This window comes from Phalacrocorax carbo, chromosome 1 (assembly GCF_963921805.1).
Source record: "Phalacrocorax carbo chromosome 1, bPhaCar2.1, whole genome shotgun sequence".
Lineage (NCBI taxonomy): Eukaryota > Metazoa > Chordata > Aves > Suliformes > Phalacrocoracidae > Phalacrocorax > Phalacrocorax carbo.
This window is the reverse complement of record NC_087513.1, coordinates 171,268,189-171,288,508: the sequence shown is the minus strand read 5'-3', so window position 1 is coordinate 171,288,508 and position 20,320 is coordinate 171,268,189. Positions and strand designations below refer to the sequence as shown.

At 40.5% G+C, this 20,320-nt stretch overlaps 1 protein-coding gene across 2 annotated transcripts in view; it reads left to right on the top strand.

The window, feature by feature from the left end:
* The window catches only part of SLAIN1 (SLAIN motif family member 1), a 53,579-nt gene extending 35,585 nt beyond the window's left edge, over positions 1-17,994 (top strand). For both annotated transcript variants that reach the window (XM_064440713.1, XM_064440712.1), the window contains 3 exons: positions 9,536-9,700; positions 12,449-12,749; positions 16,896-17,994. In XM_064440713.1, the coding sequence (XP_064296783.1) occupies positions 9,536-9,700; positions 12,449-12,749; positions 16,896-16,971 (542 nt within the window). In that variant the 3' untranslated portion in view covers positions 16,972-17,994. The remainder of the gene's footprint in view (positions 1-9,535; positions 9,701-12,448; positions 12,750-16,895) is intronic.
* Positions 17,995-20,320: the final 2,326 nt, after the last annotated feature.

Sequence of the window (20,320 nt, the reverse complement as noted above, 5' to 3'; positions counted from 1 at the left end):
GCCAAACTATCCTGCGCTATAGCTGCTCTTTACACTGCATTTGTGATGTATTCCAGAGCACCTAGAAGATTTGTCTCTCGGTGCTTACTCAAGACTTAAGTTTCCCTCCATTGTTACTGTTACCTTCCTTTCATTCTTTATTATGATCACAATTTTCTTTCTCCTGCTGCATCTTATTTTCCTATTCCTTCAGTCTTTTCCCCAAGCTAATTCAAAACAGTCAGTTTTCGGTCAGGGTCTTGTTTGCAATATTACAGGTTGCAGCTCACCCTTGGGCAGAAAATAAATGTGGTGTTCAAAACAACACGAATTTGCTATTTATAGAGCGCTACAGGTATGCATGTTGCTTTCCTGACAAATAAGACATGACAGGTGGGTGCCAAAAGCACTTGCATTCAAAGTAAGACATGGGAAGAATAATGGACAAGTGTCAGTATATAAAGAAGGCTGATGTTAGCAGAGGGCAGGGCGATGTGGGTGTTCCCTGGTACAGCATATGTGCCATATTAATTCCCATGCTGGTGAGGTACAAGAATGGGACAGCACTAATGGGGTTGCAGAAAATTTGTTGGGGAGATAGAAGGGAAGGATATGGGGCATTTTTGATTCAGGAATGAGGGCAGGGTGTGGTGCTGTGACCTTTTTGTATGGTCCCCAAATGCTTTTCCAATTACTTCTTCCTGTTCCATGTCAGTGGAGCTTAAGCATTGGATTTCCAGATGGGAACCTCAGAAAGTACTTACAGGGTACTAAAAATACTGAACTGCTAGTTTATTAACTAGAAAGTGTATAAATGTAAAACACCACCAATTTTACCACCTGGTTGCCTTTTTTTCTCAAGAACTTTGGGGTGTTGGGTAGTTTGTTTGGTGTCACGGAGAAGACGGACACACATGACTTCAGTTACCTGTTTGCTGGAATGGCAGACAGTCCTATCATAGCCAGTACTGCTGTCTTTAGAGGGGAATTATCTCTTCGGCTTCTGCGCCTTCAGCCTCTGACTCATGCAACAGTGATCCACATAAGTGGCAAATACTGACGGTGAGAAATCTCTTACTTTGGCTGTGTTCTGTTGGAAGACAAGGAGTCAAGTGTTTGCTGCGTTGAGTATATCCGAGTAGATTTACATCATCTTATCGGTACTTCTCATCATCTTGGCAACAATTTCATTGTCTTTCAGGAACTCCTACATGTTGAAATGGGGTTAGACTGCAAATACAAGAATTTGTCTGAAGCTTAGGATGACGGACAGTGTGTTTCCACACTGTTAGAGTTTACCAAGGCAAATGAGAAAGAAGGGTGTGATTGATGGAGGGGCTAAAGGGTTTAGTTACTGCTTTCAATATATGTGGAAAGCATCACCCAGAATTAATTAAAATTGCACATGCCACATGCTGTACTGCTCTTGGTCATGTCTTCCCAAATCTCTCTTCCTCTCTCTTCCCCCAGAGAGATGAATTGTGTTCTTGTACGTGTAGTCAACAGTCTGGCCACTGGTTCATCTGATCATTCACAGAGCTCTCCATAGAAGAAGAGTAAGCGGCAAGGAAATGCTCGAAATTGGCACTGAGTCTGGGGTGAAAAAGCAGTGCTTAGCTTTGACCCAGTGTCTTCCCAAAACTTGTCTATGTGTTTAGCTCAATACATTTTTTTGCCTTTAGGAACAAATGCTGTCCTACCTGCTTTTAGTGAAGTTTGGTATGGCATGAGAGTTGAGGTACATATTCTAACTTTAACTACCTATACAGTAACAAATATGCTGAAGGTGTGCTAAACTTAGAAAACATTAATAACTCTTTTACGAGTATAATACTGGTTGCTTGATGAGGAGCACCTATGTTTAGATGCTGAGATGTAGGTGCCCACATGTATATGAAGGGCCAATTCAGCTGCCCATATATAAGCACTTAGTGCTATAGGAGGTACTCGGATGCACCCTGCTTGGCTTCACCATCACTGTGTGTCAGGGCTTTGTTGATGCCTTAGACAACCCAGGGTCTCTCAAATGGCATGAGGCATCTACATAGGCACTGAATTGCACACTGGGTGTCCAGTCTCACTATAGCCAACAGTCTGCTTGTTCTCCATCCACAGGATTGCATTTTACATAGCAGAGAGATTGTCTGGTGTTCCTGGCACCCTAGTAATCTTCTGCCTGTGCTTGGGGTGAGAATACTGTCACAAATGTTTTCTAGCTGTGTTTGAGGCCAGAATTTTGAACTCACACATTGTTCTTGCCAGTGTCTTTTAGCAAAGTGCTGCCCCTTGATGTAATTTTGACACTGCCCTGTTTTGAATTGCTGTTTTAAACATCTGTTTTAAAATACAATACCATACCTCTGTTTTAAAATACCACACCATCTAGCCCCCACCTTCAGGCCCCAGTTCTTTCTGTCGCCTTATCCCACCAGTATGTTGTCCAAGTTAATGGTACCAGTCCTGTTTACTGCCAGTCTCCAACAGCTTGCTGTATTAAAAGGTAAATGCTGGCACAGAGTGGCAGATGTGCGCAGATGTAAGTATGGTAAGATGTGTTTAAAGTGTATTTGGGGTTACCTGTAGCATAGGCTGCAGGCATACCTCTTGTTACCTCTCAAACAACATTTTGCAGCCATCGCCTGTAGAGTGAGTGTGTGTGTGCGTGTGTTAACTTTGCTTCCAAGTAAGTTTTATTTCCAGTTCTGCCAAGAATTTACTAATAGAAAACCTTTGCATTAATTCTGATTTTTTTCTTCTTTGTTAATTACACCCTCTCCCTCAATCAGCTGAACTGTCTGTAATGATGAGTTATGTCAGAAAAATTTCATCTCTGAACTTCTTAAGGCATTCTCATTTTCAGGGATTCTGTAATTGGTTAGTGGATCAGAAATAAATCGTTTAAAGAAGATCTGAGAGAGTCAGGAGATGAATAGCTTTTGAGTATCTGTTGCAAGTTCCTAAAGTGAGTTCATCTAGTTAGTGTGTGTTTTATAATTTAACAAAGCTTTTAATATATTGACAATGGAAAGATTTATGTTTATACCTCTCTCCCCTTCCTCTGATTTGAAGGAGTTCATGGTTAACAACTTAAAATGTTGCTAACTCTATTAATATCAAGAATACTTTGTATTTAGTCACCTTCATATAAGAAATATCACCAAATTTCAAAAAACTAAGCTGTGTTCTGCTTTGTGGTCCATAAAGGTACAGTACACTCTCTTAGACTGTGACACAGAAGTAATTTCTTCCATTTTAAATTTTTTAAAAGTATTTTTTATTTCTGTTTGGTCACTTTATTATTTTTTCCTTTTTATGCCCTTTATTAGTTCTGATTTTCTGAAACCAGAAGTAAGAGAACTACAGTACTGTGAAAACATCCAGAGCAGTCGAAATCCAGGATAGGCAAGATACAATAAATGGGATTGATCTTCTTGTGTTCAGGCCCACTTTCAAGATCTTTAGTTAAGCTTACTCATAAACTTTTACCCTGGCACCCTTTATTTCGTGCGCATTTTAAGGTGACCATTAGTATAGTACCTGAAATTTAGAAACTTTGTAGTTTGGACAAATTATTCAGTTAAAGAAGTTAGTTACAAGGCGGTAAGAAGGAGCAGGTGAAAAATACATCCTTCATTGAGTAGCAGTGCATGCAGTTTGGTTAATTTTAATTTATATTTTCTGATACCTTTTCATGTTGATTTTTAACTTTTAATCTTGGTTGCTACCTTCATAAACTGGCCACAGACACAATTTACTTGAAAAAATGTTGCTTTTATTTTCCAGACATTACTAGTTATGACTTACTTTATTGCATATGCTTCTGGGGAATAGCTTTTCTCAGGCAAAATATTATGATCATCATCGGCTGTTGCCACACCCTTGCTTCATTTGGAAAGCTGCAAATGTTTCTGTTGTTGGTTGGTTGTTTGGTTTTTTTTAAGCAAACTGCAGGCAGATATAGAAGAGCAGAATTTCAGGGGCAGTAGGTGTGTGTTTAGATATCAGTTCAGTATAGACCAACATTGACTGGTACGTTTGGAGAGGTGGGAAAAGTTCTGTTCTTGTTGATTTACTGATTTACAGAGTGTTTTTCTGCTTATAACCTCTCTTCTTCAGTAAGGAAGGGAGAATTCATGGTAGGAAATTGTTGCAGACCCGTTATTAAAGAAAAAGAGGGAAACAAATCTTACTTAGTCACCTTTGGAGTTTTACTGAGAATAGTAATCAGCAGGGAGAAGTCATGGAAGGATAATGGAAAAATCTTTAATTTGCTGTAACTATCTGTGGAGGGAGACATATGCCCGTGAAGCCAGGGTGAGATGAAAGAATAATTCTAAATAAAATGGAAGTGTTCAACATTAGTAAAATGTAGATATTGACAATTATGAAGAATAGTATCTCTCACTTCACTGTAAGCCTTGTTTTTAGTTCTTAATCTCTATTTGTATTTTTACACACTGATGTCCCTGTTGTATTAACTGACGATTCCACGGACCTTTAATTAGACCCTGGTGTATTTGGGATGTCATAAATGTGATAACCATAACAAATGTAATGCAGATACTGAACTCAGGTCTTCAAAGGTGAGGAAGAGAAATTACTCCCTTGAAGTGAAGTTGTAATTGAGTCTACAAGTTTGTTAAGGGTTTCAGAACAAACTCTGAATATCTACATAATATAGAACATCATATTTAAAATAGAAGAGCACAGATCTTTTTCCTTACGTTTTTCCTCCAACTTATTTGTGCAATACAGATAAGGCAGAGCTGAATTTTCAGGGTTTGTATGATGGATTTAAATAGTGTGAGAAACTGCTAGTGTAGCTTAAATGGTGATACAGATTTTTTTGAGACACTAATAATTATGATTCATTGTATCACATTCGTTAACGACAGTGCACTTTTGGCAAGACTTGTGAGTTCTTTTGTTCAAATAAAACATTGACAATGCTTGCAGAGAATAACAATGAATGGATAAATAAATGTGTTTTAAGACACTTCACTGTAGAGTCAACTCAAGCTTTCCTTGCAAGGAGAGCCTCACTGGATGAGGTATCTTGGCAGAGAGAAGATGATACTTAACAAGAACCCGCTACAGAACTCCCAGTCTGGCAGCTCACCAGGAGTGCACCTCTTCTGGGGCAGCTTTGCTCCGAGGGCAAGGTCTGTTTGCTTGCTACATGGATGTTAATCTTTGGCTGGTGATAGTATTAGGTCAAGGAAGGAAAAAAAGAAGCGGTGGAACGGGGGCGGCCACCAGCAGTGCTGGGACCAGAAGACAGAAGGCAGGTGCTGCCTGTTCTGGTGTCCTGCCAGAAAGAAGCTGGGTCACCAATCCCAGGCTCACTTCAGAGAAGAAATGGCATCAGGGGAAGAAATTCCTGGAAAAAATCAGAACTGAAGCAGCTGGGTAAGAGGCAAACTACTGTCTTTACTGTAATTTTGTGGAATGTTTGACAAAATAAGGGACGTTTTTTCCTGCTTTTTGACCTGTTTCTCACCAGCAGTGAATATGATCTGTGCTGTGGTGGTCTTTCATGCACATTTTCAACAGAGGGCAAAGGACCCTGTATTTCACAACTCCCAGCTTTTCCTGTGCTGTAGGCAACAGGCAGTTCAGCATGGATGCTACGTGGGAGAAAAGTGTAAACATACAGTAGGTGAATTTTTGTGTATTGTTCTGCTGCAGATAAGTGAAACAAGGGCAGCGTATGCCACCTAAAGGCCCTCATGAAGGAACAAGCACGTGTGTGTATATGCATGAACTCTTCTGAGAAGCTGAATTAACCAAGAACTGATTATTAACTCCCTTGCATGACCTACTCTTGCATTTTCTTCACACTTTCAAATATCTCAATAATACAGTGCCTGTAGGTCATGCTATTACATCTCAGCAAAGGCTGGGGTAGGCGGAGATACATCTGTGATGCTTTATATGGCTGCATTCTACTTAAACATCGTATTTGTTTTGGCCTAGATTATAGTTGAGACTCAGTAGTGGGTCACAATAACTTTGGATGCTGTAGAAGATACAGGTCCTCTGGAGTTCCTCGCTGGTGTTTATATCCACATCTTCCTAACAGAATGAGCTATAAACAACCGATGATTTGGGTTTTTTTTTCAGGCTTTCCACTAAACCAGATTAGTGCAGATGATGTAGCAGAAACTGTAGCAAATTTCAGCATTCATCACAAACAGGACTATTTGGGCAAATTACTTTTCATCTGAGAATACATCTCAGCTCTACTCCATCTCTCTGTTAATTCTCTTATCAGTCTTAGGAGAGCAAAGAACTCTAGAAAGGGACAGTTTGCTACTAGCGGCTTGGAAAAATACCTGTTGTGTTTTTCTCATATATTTCCAGCAAGTTCATACCTAGTCATGTCTCAGCACTCTGAAATTAATATTAAAGATCACATAACTCCCACCTTCTGCTTCCATATATCAAGCTTATATGAGACAGCATTTAATTTACAAACAAAGCATCTGTAAGACTCTTTCCACTGTTCTTAGGATGGGAACAGGTGACAGAACAAACTTCAAGAAAGAGATGAAAGAGGATGCATCATCCAAGGAGACGAAAGCTGCAAGATGCCATCAAGATGAACGTTTCTGGGTTCTCCCCAAACACAGAACTGACCTGCTATTTTTATTGCTTTTCAGGGCCATTTATCTCAGCAGACACAAGGACCCATCAAAGAAGTAACGCAGATGCTCGATGGATGAGAATTTGCAGGTGCAGCAGGAATCTGCTGCCTGAGGACTGAATGAATCAGCAGCAGAGCAGTCTGCTGGAATAAGAAGGGATTAATGAACAGGAGGCAAAAGACATGACTGCCCGTGACATGGAGGAAATCAAAGCTACTTCTGTACCTATTTTTCCTGCTATTGTAGCTGCATCCACTGGACAATTCAAGGCGCATGGATGCCTGTGGTGGCTGATGCAATCCCTGAGTGGAAGAGCATGTAGAGTCCAAGGAATTCTGTTCATTACAACATGATATGTGGATAGTATTAGAAAAGCTATTTTATGCAGTGCCATCTTCCCTACCACCATCCTGCTGCTCAAATGTTTTTTGCCGAGTGCTGTAACGACCTAGGGTTTCACAACCTAGGTTGTTAAAGGGTAGGCTAGGGCTCCAAAATTAACAGTAGCTACAGCCATCTCATATTCATGAATTTTCTACCACTCTAGGACGAAGATTGCATCATAGGAAGAGAGTTCCCTTTCAAGTTTGCAAAATCATGAGTATTTCAGAAATAGAGACATATAGTAGCTGTATGGGTTCCATTGTTTGCATCCCCAGGGCAGTTTTGGAAGCCTGATAACTGTTCTATCATTGTTATATCAGTGATATTAATACTTACCACCTGACTGAACCACAGTGGTAATCCCTTTGCTAATGTTCGTCGCTGTACCACTGACAGTTTCAGCCTGCCAGTGTACAGTGATGAGTCACTGAAGCACAACTGTAATTCTTTGATGAAGGATTACCCTTAAACTGGCTCTTTATTAGGATTTGGCAGTACTCTGGTTTCCAGGAACTCAAACCTTGCATTTCCTTTTCCTGCACTGAACTCCTTCCTATCTTACCTCTCATGCCTACTGTTTGATTTAAAAAATATGAAAACCTAGTGTATTTAATTCACAAGAATATTTAAACTATATCCTAGGCAGCAATGGTTTTCTATGTCAGACCATCTACAGTAACTGAAAGTCAACCTTAGTTGACGGTAGAGAAGAAGATCTCATCATTACAGGACTAGTGTGCATGATACAGTGTCAAGGGCAGGAAGGCAGTAGTAGTTGGGACTCGGGACATGAGGATATGAAAAATGCTGGACCTTTAAAATACAAGGATGTTTTTGACTGTTTGCAGGATTCTGTACGAGCTCTTATCATGAGGATCAGTCATAACAAAACAGCTAGAGTTGTAGCCTTGCTGTGACTCAGTTTGCTGGGGTTACAGAGGCATCACATATATTGAAGTTACTGTTAGTGACTACTAAAACTTTGTATAGATAGAACTGTACTGTCACTTCTTATTACTTGTCAGTTGTTAGCAGCTTTAAGGATTAGAGGAGCTCATGATGGTGCTAAATAGGTTATATATTTATGTGGACTGGTTAAACAGAGATTTCTGAGTCAATTCGTTGCTTCTGTGGACTGAACTTGCCCTGTGTGAGCAAGGAGGTCGACCCAAAACAGCAATTCCAAGCCATGTGTGATGTCATTCCTGTGCATAAATCCAAGGTGTCAATTTTGAAATGCCCCACTTGCCATTGGAGAGAGCAGTCGTAGCTGCCTGTTAGAAGACAAGCATATATCCCTGCTTTCTGTTGCAGTGTCAGAACTGGAGGCAGATGTCTGCCAGGCACTGGAACCTATGGCAGGAGCCTTCATGCTGATGTGGTACCAGGAGAAATATAGCCACCACATCAGGGCACAGCACTTGTGCTCCTGAACCTGGCCAAGAGGCCAGCGTTAGTGGTGTTGTCAATGACAATTTAACAAATGACCCATTATTTCCCCACAGCGGTGCTTTACTGAAGTCTGTCACATCACAGGAGGCAATTCGGACCAGGTAATTCAGTGTGTGCCATTCTGCCCCCACCAGTCTCTTCTGGTTATACAGAATTGAGTCATCTGTCTTTGGCCCTTTGGCAGAAGAGACCAAAAGAGCTTCACATTGGATTACCTAATGCTGTTGTGGTCAGGAGGTCAGCTTGAGATGTCAGACTTGGTTTCAGCTTCTCTCTCCAAATTGACTAGCGTGAGTCGGGTTGCAGACATCTTCTGACCTCTTAAAAGCACTTGTCTTTGCTGTTGGACCTGCCCCAGAGACATTTGGAGCATTTGCAGCTTTCTTTTTGTGAAAGGCCCTACAGGCCTGTTCTGAAAATGCCCACCAAATCAGGCACAACAAGAGGGGTAGGAGGGAAACCCACCGGATTTGAAAATCCTGATGTCAACCCAGGGCTCCAAGCAACGGAACAGCATCAAGACCTAGCAGGTTTTGTGCATGGCCACCTGCAGAAACTTGACATGTTAATAAGGTTAGGTACTGAACGGAATTTAGTGTCTCATTGGCACCTGAAAGGAAGACTTTAGTCACTTAGGATAGATTAATCTCACCTGTGTTTAGACATCCACAGTGTAGATACCTGTGTCTGACTTTGTCACTGCAGCCTTGCTTTGTATTCACTGCAAAGAAACAGGCACATTTAGGGCATGATTCATCTGACCTACTTTACACATTTACACGAAACTCATCCTTATTATGGCACTGTAGTGTTTAAATCCTTGTGATTCCGAAAACGTACTGCCTATTGGTGTCTTCCAAATTATTTGTGAATAATCGTGTTGTTGCAATAGTCAGAAGGGTTCAATTAGTAGGCTGTCAATAAGGTATTAATATTGTTCCTGCAGAGCAAAGCCTTTAGTTATGTTGAAGTAATTTGTTCTAATTTTGATTTTCTACAGAGATTTTTCAGAGGCTGGTTGTCTTTGTTGGAAATTCTGACGTGACTGTGGATGTTGTCTTCTTTTGCTTCAGATAAACTTCGAAGAAGCATGCCTAACCTCGCTCGGATGCCAAGTACCCCCACCATTAACAGTAATGCTGGCTGTGCTAGTTCTCCAGTCACTGTGAGGAACAGTCAGAGCTTTGACTCCAATTTGCATGGAGCGAGTAACGGGATTTCAAGGATGCAGTCGTCTAGTAAGTACCTGTGTTCTCTGGTTGCACGCAAGAAAGCGATAGAGTGGTAAAATACATGTCCCAGTCACTGATCTTGTGCTTAATCCAAAATTAAAAGCAAACGGTGTTCCTTTTTGCACCAGATTTTAATATAGCTCAGGATTTTCAAAGTTTCTATTTTGGACAGCAAAATCTGCTGATCTCATTATGCAGTATTGAGAGTTTCATCACCTCCTTTTTATTTTTTCCCCATTTATTTTGTGCCAACTTCAAAACTAAAATTATAATAATAATTAATAGTAATGTAGAAGCGCCAATAATGCAAATAATTCATATAAGTACGTTTTCAGTATTGATACTAGAATTGAAAACTGCTTTTCTTGGTAAATTATAAAATGCTGCTTTTACAGTACACTGTATAAACACTATCTTAAAATACATGACCTCTCTCCTACTGAAGTTGAGCTACTTTCTTCCAAGCAAATGTGGTAAACAGAGGACTATATCCTCAAGTATAATATACTACCTGAGTGGGGGAATTAAAGTGACACTGTAATTAATTTAGGTGACTTCCTGATGGGGGGGATGAAGGGAGGTTTGATCTGGTGGATGTTGAATTATGAATGTAGGATGTGAACAGGTAGATCAAGATCCGAACCCATCTGTTTTAGCACAGTGGTTGAGGTACTCCAAGAAGAAATGGAAAAAGTGGATTTCATTTGGTTACACTCAGAAGAAAGGGTTTAACTTACACCTCCCATGTCCTGTGAAGCTTTGGAGGGAGAAGTTGGCAAAACCTTTTCCCATGGGTGTTTTCTTTCAAATTTGAGCAGAATTTACAAATCATACAATCATTGAGTGGTTTGGGTTGGAAGGGACCTTAAAGATCACCTAGCCTCAACCCCCCCTGTGATGGGCGGGGACACCTTCCACTAGACCAGGTTGCTCAAAGCCACATCCAACCTGGCCTTGAACACTTCCAGGGATGGGGCACTCAGAACTTCTCTGGACAACCTGTTCCAGTGCCTCACAACCCTCGCAGTGAAGAATTTCTTCCTTGTATCTAATCTAAATCTATCCTCTCTCAGTTTAAAGCAAGTACCCCTTGTCCTGTCAGTACGTGCCCATGTAAAAAGACCCGCTCCAGCTTTCTCGTAGGCCCCCTTCGGTACTGGAAGGCTCAAAACTATTAAATTGCATCTTTTCTGGAAAATATACTTGACTGCTAGATTTACTTCTATTTTTTAAAACTGGGCCCCCCAGTTTAAGAAGGACAGGAAACTGCTTGAGCAAGTCCAGCAGAGAGCTATGAAGATGATCAGGGGACTGGAGCATCTCCCTTATGAGGCAAGGCTGAGAGACCTGGCTTTGTTCAGCCTGGAGAAGAGAAGACTGAGGGGGGACCTTCCTGATGCTTATAAATGTCTGAAGGGTGGGTGTCAAGAGGATCGGGCCAGACTCTTTTCAGTGGTGCCCAATGACAGGACAAGGGTCAATGGGCACAAGTTGGAACGGAGGAAGTTCCACCTCAGTATGAGAAAAAACATCTTTCCTGTGAGGGTGCCAGAGCAGTGGCACAGGCTGCCCAGGCAGGCTGTGGAGTCTCCTTCCCTGGAGACATTCAAAACCCACCTGGATGCAGTCCTGTGCCCCCTGCTCTGGGTGAGCCTGCTCAAGCAGGGGGGTTGGACAAGATGATCTCCAGAGGTCCATACCGTTCTGTGATTCTGTGATTTTTTTGTCCTGTTTGAATAGGAGAATGGAAGTAGTTCAGGTTCCCACTAGAATTTGCGTGTTAGTGCGTTCAGAGTTTAATTTTATTTACCATTTTAGAAATATTTCTCTGTGTGTTTATGTATGCATATGTGTGTGTGTATAAAATGCAATTCAGAAATAATTTGTGATGAACACTTCTAATAAATGGCTGTGCTGTGATATTTAAGGAGTTGTGTTATGATCAGAGTTCCATAGCAATATATTGCCAGTATTGTTTTTTTGAATCACACATCTGTATTTTCTCCTGTGTCTTTAAATGATTTTAAGATGTCTTTTTTCAAAGACTTGAAAAAGGATTGGCCTGTATGCGCTATGTTAGTTTATGTGCTTCAAGCTTTTGACAGTTTGCTTTTGATATGTGGACTCTGAAATAAATGCGCATCTGATGTACACCAGAGGGCAGGATTGTGTAGAAAATAGATATATATAAAGCTTCTGGAACCCACAGCATTGATTTAAGATGATAGTCTGCATAGTATTGGCCTTGGAATATGCTGTTATAAAAAGGCTGTAAAAGGGTCTTGAATATTAGTTTTATACATAAAGCTTAGACTTCTGCAATGTTTTCTAATGCTTTAATGCAATGTTCCTTAAACAAGATGTGGTTATGGCAAGCAATCGTACAACAGTCTAAATGATCTAACAGTAATTAATTTATACCTTCAGCAATTTCTTCTGTTTAAAGCCCTAATTGTGTAGGTGGAATTAGTGTGCTTGTAATGGCTAATGAAACCTCTCTGAGGGTAGAAAGAAGGATGAATATGAGGTGGGATTTTTGTTCAGGATGGGGATGGAACAGGGTATTTTAGTTCAGTGCAGTGTTACTGGATACAGTATTGGATCCAAGGGGGTTTTCAGCAGTTTATAATTAGCAAGTAAATTGTATAATGATGTGTTTATCCCTTTTCAGATCTATCTAGAAATAAGTACTACTACCTGGCCTCATCTGTTGCATACTGACCTTATTACTTCTTTTTCTACCACTCTTTACAGTTCCATCACCAGGACAGCTTCAACACAGAGTTCACAGTGTGGGACATTTTCCAGTGTCTGTCAGACAGCCTCTCAAAGCTACTGCCTACGTAAGCCCAACCATACAAGGTAGCAGTAGTAGTAGTAGTAGCAGCAGTATTCCAGTGTCCAACAACTTGCAGTTATATTCTAACACTGGGATCCCAATGCCAAACAAGACTGCCAGTCAAGGGATTGTAGGGCGCAGTGCTCTTCCAAGACCATCGCTGGCCATCAATGGGAGTGGCATACCCAGAAGTAAAATTGCACAGCCAGTTCGAAGGTAAGAGTTAAACAGGCCTCCTCCCCTATGTGGATGGCTTTGGCTTAGATAGTATTTGGGGTTTTGGTTTTTTGTTTTTTTTTCTCCTGACTATGAAGCTGGGCTATAAAACAGAGGAGTTTCTAGCTCCCAGTGCTGAGTCACTGAATGGATGAAGATTTCTTTCCAGAAATAGTAATGGACAGTTCTTGCTGGTAGTGCCTAGTAAACTATGATACTTGATAGAATGTAATAACATAAAAATAAGAATGGATTGCCACCCATCAATAAGAAATCAAAATAAATGGAAACCTCATATCATTAACAGATGTGGCTTGTCTTCATCCAGACTTGTGCCAACTGCCATTTCAGTGTAATGGGATGAGCAAATCGTAGAGTACTCAAACAGAAAGAATTGCATCCCTGTTATTTTACAAGGCAGTAGATCATAAAAATGCAACTTGTGACATTACAGCCTCGTGAGGAAGGAAATACCCTTTTCAATTCCATCTGGGAGACAATAGGCAAACAGGGAATCCTGAAGTATCACATACTTGCAATGAGCTATACTGCTAAGCAAATGCATTTTTGCATTTTTCCAAGAGAATTTCATCTCCAAATTATATATATATATTTTTTTTTTTTTTTAAGGGCAAGCAATAGAATAAGCTTGAGGGAAGAGACTGTTTTTAATCCCCTTATCACAGCTGGGAGTTAAACTCTTAGCTGTATGTTCTGTGATTAATAGGTGATGAAGTTTCTCAAAGAGAAAGTTCTGTCAACTTCTGTCAACTCTTCCAACTATTTCTTCCCGTCACAGACATCTCCCCTCTTGTGAGGGCCTGCTGCTTGACCACCTGGTATTCTGTTGGATTAACTGTCACTGTTTAGCTCTCACCATTTTCATGCTTTTTACTAGATAGTGGCTAGATCCAGAATAAGTTCAATGGCTCACATTCTCTCTTTGGTTGAGAAACTTGGGGATTACACCAATGTGACTGACAACAGGTTTTGAGTGACTGTGTTGAAACTTTGACAAAGAGCTGTCAGGTTTCTTCTTTGATGAAGACGATACCATGAGATTTCTATTATGAACTCCTTTGCTCTCTGCTGGAACTCTCTCTGTTAGTTCTTTATAGTAGAGGGGTTTCTTTCCTTTTTTCTTTTTCCTTTCCTCAACTTCATGTTCTTCTGCAGAGCTCTTAAATCTTTCATAGCAACATGTGAGAAGGAGACTTTCTGGGCCATGAGGACCAGTACCTTGCTCTTTTGTAACTTTTCATACAACAGACAATATTAAAGAAAAAAAAATTAAGAGGTTGCAGTGTGAGGGTGAGATGCTGGACTCTTAATACTGTTTTTAATAGAAACCAATTCAAATCAGTAACAAAGTTATAGTCTAGAAAGTCTGGGCTCCTGTCTTCCCACCTTCAGAAGTACCTTAGCAGCATCACATGTTGCCGTAGAGCCAGACCAATGATCCGTGAGGATAGATGGTCTTTGCACTGTGGGAATGAGAAGTTTCTAGGACTCTAAAAGCATGGGCAGGTTGGAGCTCAGCCTACATTTCTTTAAGAACCTCGCTTCATTTTATTTATTCATGTGGAAAACAAGGGTGGCTTCAGTTCACATGGAATTTTCTTGGAAGGAATTCAGCCACCACCCGCAGATTTTCTCACTGTTGATTTTTGTCACTGTGGTCATTTCTGAGGAATGGTGTTTCTGATCATCAGTTTAAGACTCTAGCTTCTGTTAGTATACTGAAAATTAAAGTGGTTTTAGTCATAACTTGATTAAAAGTAGAAAAGGTCTTTTGGGGTTTTTTTGGTAGTTGTTTTTTTGTTTGTTTGTTTTAAATCAATCAGATATTCAGGGAGAAGTGCACATTCAGAGCAAAGCTGTGTCTTCATGCCCGTGGTCAAGCTGTGAGGTAGCTAAGTTATTGGTATTTTAGACACTTAAAATAAGTTGTTAAGACACTTTATATGGGGTCTGCATTTGGGAACTTCAGTATTTACTGCACAGGATCAAGCACATGAGGGAGTGCTTTTGATAATTTGTAAAATAAAATTATAATAGCCAAGATAACCAATGTGGCTAAATATTAACTGCTTTTCTCCTTGCCATCAGAGATTCATGCATCCAAAAGCAGTGTGAAGAAATTTTAACAGTACAGTGCATCTCTACTTAGCCTTACAAGTGAGGCAGCACTTTTTTTGTTGTTGTTCCTCTTGAATGGATTGACGCAGCCCTTTCCAACTCTATGCTCTGGGCAGACCTACCTTCTCCCATCCCCTGTCTGCCAGTCCTCCACTTTCTATCCTTACCCGGGAGCACAATGAGAGGGGCAGCAAGGGCAGCTTCCAGTAAGGCAAGGTGAGCTGGCAGCCGAGTAGGACGGCCAGGCTGCCCCAGAGTACCCAACCAAGAGCAGCACTGATGGTGACCAGGGTCAGCCAACAGTCCCAGTCTCCAGACAAGTCCACACTGACAAGGCATGTCCCAGCTAAAGCCACGAAGTCAATCAGCAGGTCAGGGTCCGGATCATCTCAGGTACTGGGCACAGGCACAGCAGCAACGTAAGTGCAGCTCCAGAGCCAAGGTGGGAGGCTTGCTTGTTCCTGCTGCCTTGTGCTGCAGCCAGGTGCTGCAGTCCAGCTGGTGATGGGAAAGTAGAAAGGGACTACAGACCCTCCAAAATCCTATTATCTCAAACCACATAGCATCATACTGACAGCTTGTGCTTGTTTGAAAGAGTTTTCAATGCTGGCGCGTTTTCCTGTTCACTGCTCTGTAGCAGAGATTCGATCCTGGATACATACCAGTATTCTTACATTTATTTTCAACCTAGGTAGTTTTTCTTTACTTCTGTCCTCTCCAGTTTCTCTTGAAGATTGTTAAACATACCTTCATTTTTTTTTCTTTTTGGAAAAAAAAAATAAAGCAGCAGTTGCAGAAAACAGCAGAGGCAGGTTATGATTTATGCCTCAAGTAACTGGATTTAAATCAAAGATAAGTGATACTGTAAGAAAGTGGAGCTGCACAAAAGCAGCTTCGCTGAACCTAACTTTAACCACTTCTTTTCCTTAAGTGCAATTTTTTTGCCACTAAAAAGCAGTTGTAGCAGAGGGGTGAGAAGCTGCTCTGGTTACTGCTTTTAACTTACTGACTCTGCCTGCCTTACAACATACCTCTGCCTTTTTCCAGCCAAGGGCATTTGGAAGGGAGAGGAGGCATCTGTAACTCACAAGGAAAAGCAGAGAAGTGTGAGAACAAGGCTTAAGACCTGGTTTTATAAGAAATAGTTCCACAGAACTCGGACACTTTATTTTCAGCAAATTGTAGTGTAGCTAAAATACGGTTGTGGCAAATTAGAGGCAGCCTGTCTCGTCACCAGTGAGTTGACAGTCCAATCAAATCCGGTGGTCGTTTTTCCTTTTGTCACTCTTCTCTGCCACAGTTAGCTCAGTGATACCTGGAGGGTTTGGAAGATGGTCAACAAGCATTTTTTTAATAAGTTCTCATTCATTAGTGAGAGATGCCACCCAGGTGTGAGGGTGGGGGCCTGGAGGGCGGCAGGTACCCTGCCAGGGGCGTTGGTGCTGGGACTGGTGGCTCTCTGACTTTGGCTTTGGGATGGAAACATGTCGTTGTGTGTCTGGATAAGAGTCTGGATAAGTAAGTCTGGAGCAGGACTTTGTAGAGTTCTTCAACCAATAAGATGCCTAAATTCTTTAATACTAGTGCATGGTGTTTTTATAAAGTGCTTATTTTTGCTGAGCATGCTGAGCACAACTTCTTAGCGAATATTTCCCATTAGATCTGTTGTCTGTAGTGACAAAAATAGGGTTTTATCACTTTTAGTCCTGAAGAACCAAATCTTCCCATTTAGAGGGGTCTCATGCGTCATGAGAATTATGCACCAAAGTCCTTTTTACCAACCTTTTATCCTATTAAGACCAGTAACAGTAATGGGGTCTCATTGGAAGTGGCCTAATTTTCACATTTGTATTAGCATGGAGCCAGAAACATCCCAGAGTGATGTCTCCAAGCAAACCACAAAGCCAGTGTTGCTACAGAAGTAAATTATGTTTGTTACCGTAATCTTTCGCATGAAATATGACTTCCTGTGTCTCTTTTTTTTTTTTTCTCGTTCATTTAATACAGTTTTCTTCAGCCTCCAAAGCCACTTTCATCACTCAGCACGATGCGGGATGGGAACTGGAGAGATGGCTGCTATTGATGAAGGATGCCCATCAACAGTGAAAAATAAATAATGCGAATTTCATTACCCAGCTGGCTGGGTAACAATGATTTGGGAAAGGAGACTCATACGGTATTATTTCCCCTGGGATTTTAATATGTAACCATCCATAATGCAATGTCATTTTTAAAAAATGAACACCTTATCGAATACTAAATATTGCACTTAATCAGTTACCTGAACAGCTGCGTTGTTATCAGACTAACAATGGCAGTGCTGGCATTTGGAATTGAAGAAAGTATTATATATGTGCAAAGTACCAGACTATTTCCTTGGGAAGAACTAGGAGATAACGCTTTCCGGGCAGCTTTGCCGTACTGAAATTCTGAGATAATTTATTCAGTGTAAAGGCATCATGCATTTTATTTTGAATTTGGGGGGACTAATGTATGTGCTTAAATTTTTTTCTAGTGTTTCCAGTACCTTTTATTTTGTATACTTATGTTCATTTAAACTTGCCTGAACCTTGAACAACAGAGGGATCATTTAACTTTTTTGTGCCATAAATAATATTTTTGGGTAATGTACTTTTTGGTTTTTTTTAGCGCTAGGAACAGATCTTACAAAATCGTACCATTGGCAATACAAAGCAGTATATTTATGTTGCAGAAACACAAAAATAAGTAGCATTCACTGGAAACTGCCATCCAGCTGGGTCAGCATGGTTTTGTTGGTCTTTCACCATTTGTTCAATTGTTAATTTATTGTCGTAGTGTTTTGTATTTAAAATGGCAGCATAAATCACATTGCACTTACAAAGATACAGTGATCTCTAAATCTACAGTTGATTTTCAGTACTTTATTACAAAGAATAAAATTGTAATGTTTTATTAACAGTTGCTTATAGAAAATGAGTTTTAATGCGAATAAATCTTTTTGATAGATCTTTTACAAAATCCAGTTGCACTAATCAATGCTTTCTTATAATGGCATATGACTTAATATTTGATTACAACTGTGTATACTGCTGTTTTGGAATGTTTCAGAAATAAAGAATCTATTTCAGCAATAATGCTGTTCTTGAGTGTGCAATGTAAACATTGTCAGAACTTAGCAGCTGACGTCTACTTAGCTCCTGAAGCTTTTATTACTTAGCATTTATGTTATAAAGGTAATGCTGGATTTTTGCAAATAGTAACTAAGTTCATATGAAATTTCTGATTTTTTTTAAATTGTGTTTTGAAGCCATAGTATGCATAGAAGACAGATATGTATTATTTTTAAATCAATCTTATTACGATCTTAAGAATTTTTTTCAATTTAATGTTCAGATTCTGCAAGCGCAAACGTGACTCGCAATGGGAAACAGAGGTTGTGTACCAAACGAGTCTATCACCGTGGCTTTGAATTTGCTCTCAATTTTGCTTTGAATTTGCTTGAGGACCTGCTTTTCTTAAACGGTCAAGCTAAAATAAAAACCAAAGAAGGAGGATTTCGTTCTGGGTAAAACCTTCATTACACTGAGAAATAACTCACTGTATAGTAGTGCGGTAGTATCCCTGCACAGCATAACATTGTTTAACAGAGATAATTAATTTCTCTCACTTCAGTTCTTTTAATCCAGTTAAAATCCATTTTTTCCAAAAAAAGCAGAACTGTTGAAGAGGGTATCAAGAAATATTCTAGCAAGGAAACTACCTCTTCACAGGTAAGAATTTCAGCAGGAGTGTGGCGAACTCATCTTGTTCGTAAGAAGCTTTAATTGGAAGAAATTACAGCTGGTTAAAGCAATCAGTCACTTGTGGACAGTCTCTGTCTTGAACGGTTTATCTCGCATACAGACTGATTGTGGCAGGGGTGCTTTGCTATTTGCCTGTGACAAGGAGGGTTGCAGAACCTCACAGATTAATAAGCTCTCCTGGCTTCTGGTGCTAGGGAACCAGCATGATCTTTTTCATAATAGATGGCTGGAGACCAGTGGCAATGATCAGCTTTGCTCATTTCTGGCTGTACCAGCCCTGGTCTGAACTGCCTCTTCACTCTGTTCCCTCGCACGGGGATTTTATCCCTTGTACCTCCATTAACTGGGACACCACAGCCCTGCATGACTGAATTTTTGAAATAGGTTGCAACTGTTGGAGGTAATACTGAGGTGCACACTGGAGGGCAGTATATACTTTCGAAATGTCTTCTTTTTAGAAACTAAACCTCCTGTTTTCCAGGTTCTTGGTTTGAACTCAGTGCATGTTTCTTTCCAGTGTTGTTTATAGATGATGACAACATGTTACAGGAAGGTGCCCAACTGTTTGGGATTTACATTTTTTAATTTCTCACTAAAAATATGTGTCGTGAACTGGAGAGTCAAGTATTTTGGATGTAATGAGCTCTTTGAGAAGGTGCAGGTCTTTTCCCTTTTTAATTGTCCTGTTCCCTTGCAATACATGCTTTTACCATGTCAGGATTTGGTAACCTTATAGCTTTGCTGTTTTAAGTGTTTTTGGCAAGTATCTGCCGCATTGGATGCCATCAACCTTCAGGAGGAAGCCCAAAGTTTGAGCAGCTTGATCTCTTTTACACTCAAAGAATCAACAGAATCACACTCATTTCAACCATGGGCTGTGGTACTGCTGCTGTTTGCCTGTAGCTGAGGGAGCTGGCTGTCTCCTCCGAGAGTAGCATCGACAAACCAGATACTATTGCACAGTGCCCAAAGTGTCACGTACTTCACCACAGTCTCACTGGGAGCAAACCATCTGGAATATGCATTTAAACTCCTTCTGTCACACTCAATTTTGTCAGCAGCAGAATGTCCTCCAGGGCAGTGGGAAACGGCAAGACCATGCAGTTATCTTTAAAAAATAAAGACTCAAAACTTATTTTTCACAACCAAAGTTTCATTTCTAAGTATAAGGGAGCATTTGAGAACTCTCTTTTCCCCCTCTTTGGTTCTTTTCTTTTGGTCCATGAATGCAAATCCCATTCCTGTCTCCTTGTTGCTGCATCCCAACAATGACTTATCTCCTCCTGTCCAAACTCAAGTCTTGGGCTCAGCTTGTGAGTTGATGAGTCTTGAGCTGAGAGTCAAGACTCAACCTTATTCTCTAAGGTTTTTTTTCCCCTCCATTTTTTGTCACTGGGGATAAAACCTCTGCCTTTCCAGTCATTCAGCTCCATAACCTGGGCACTGTCTTTGACTTTGACTTAGTCAGAATACCAGGTTATATAAAAGTCTTGCATACTTTGCATAATAAGTTGAAGATGTATGTTTCCTTTTTCATCCCTACAGATAGTGCATTCATCCACGATCTCCTCACCTGAGGTCATCTTTTGGCCTTGTAGTATCTTCAGCATGTGTGATCTGTCCAAATTAAAATGATTAGATCATTTT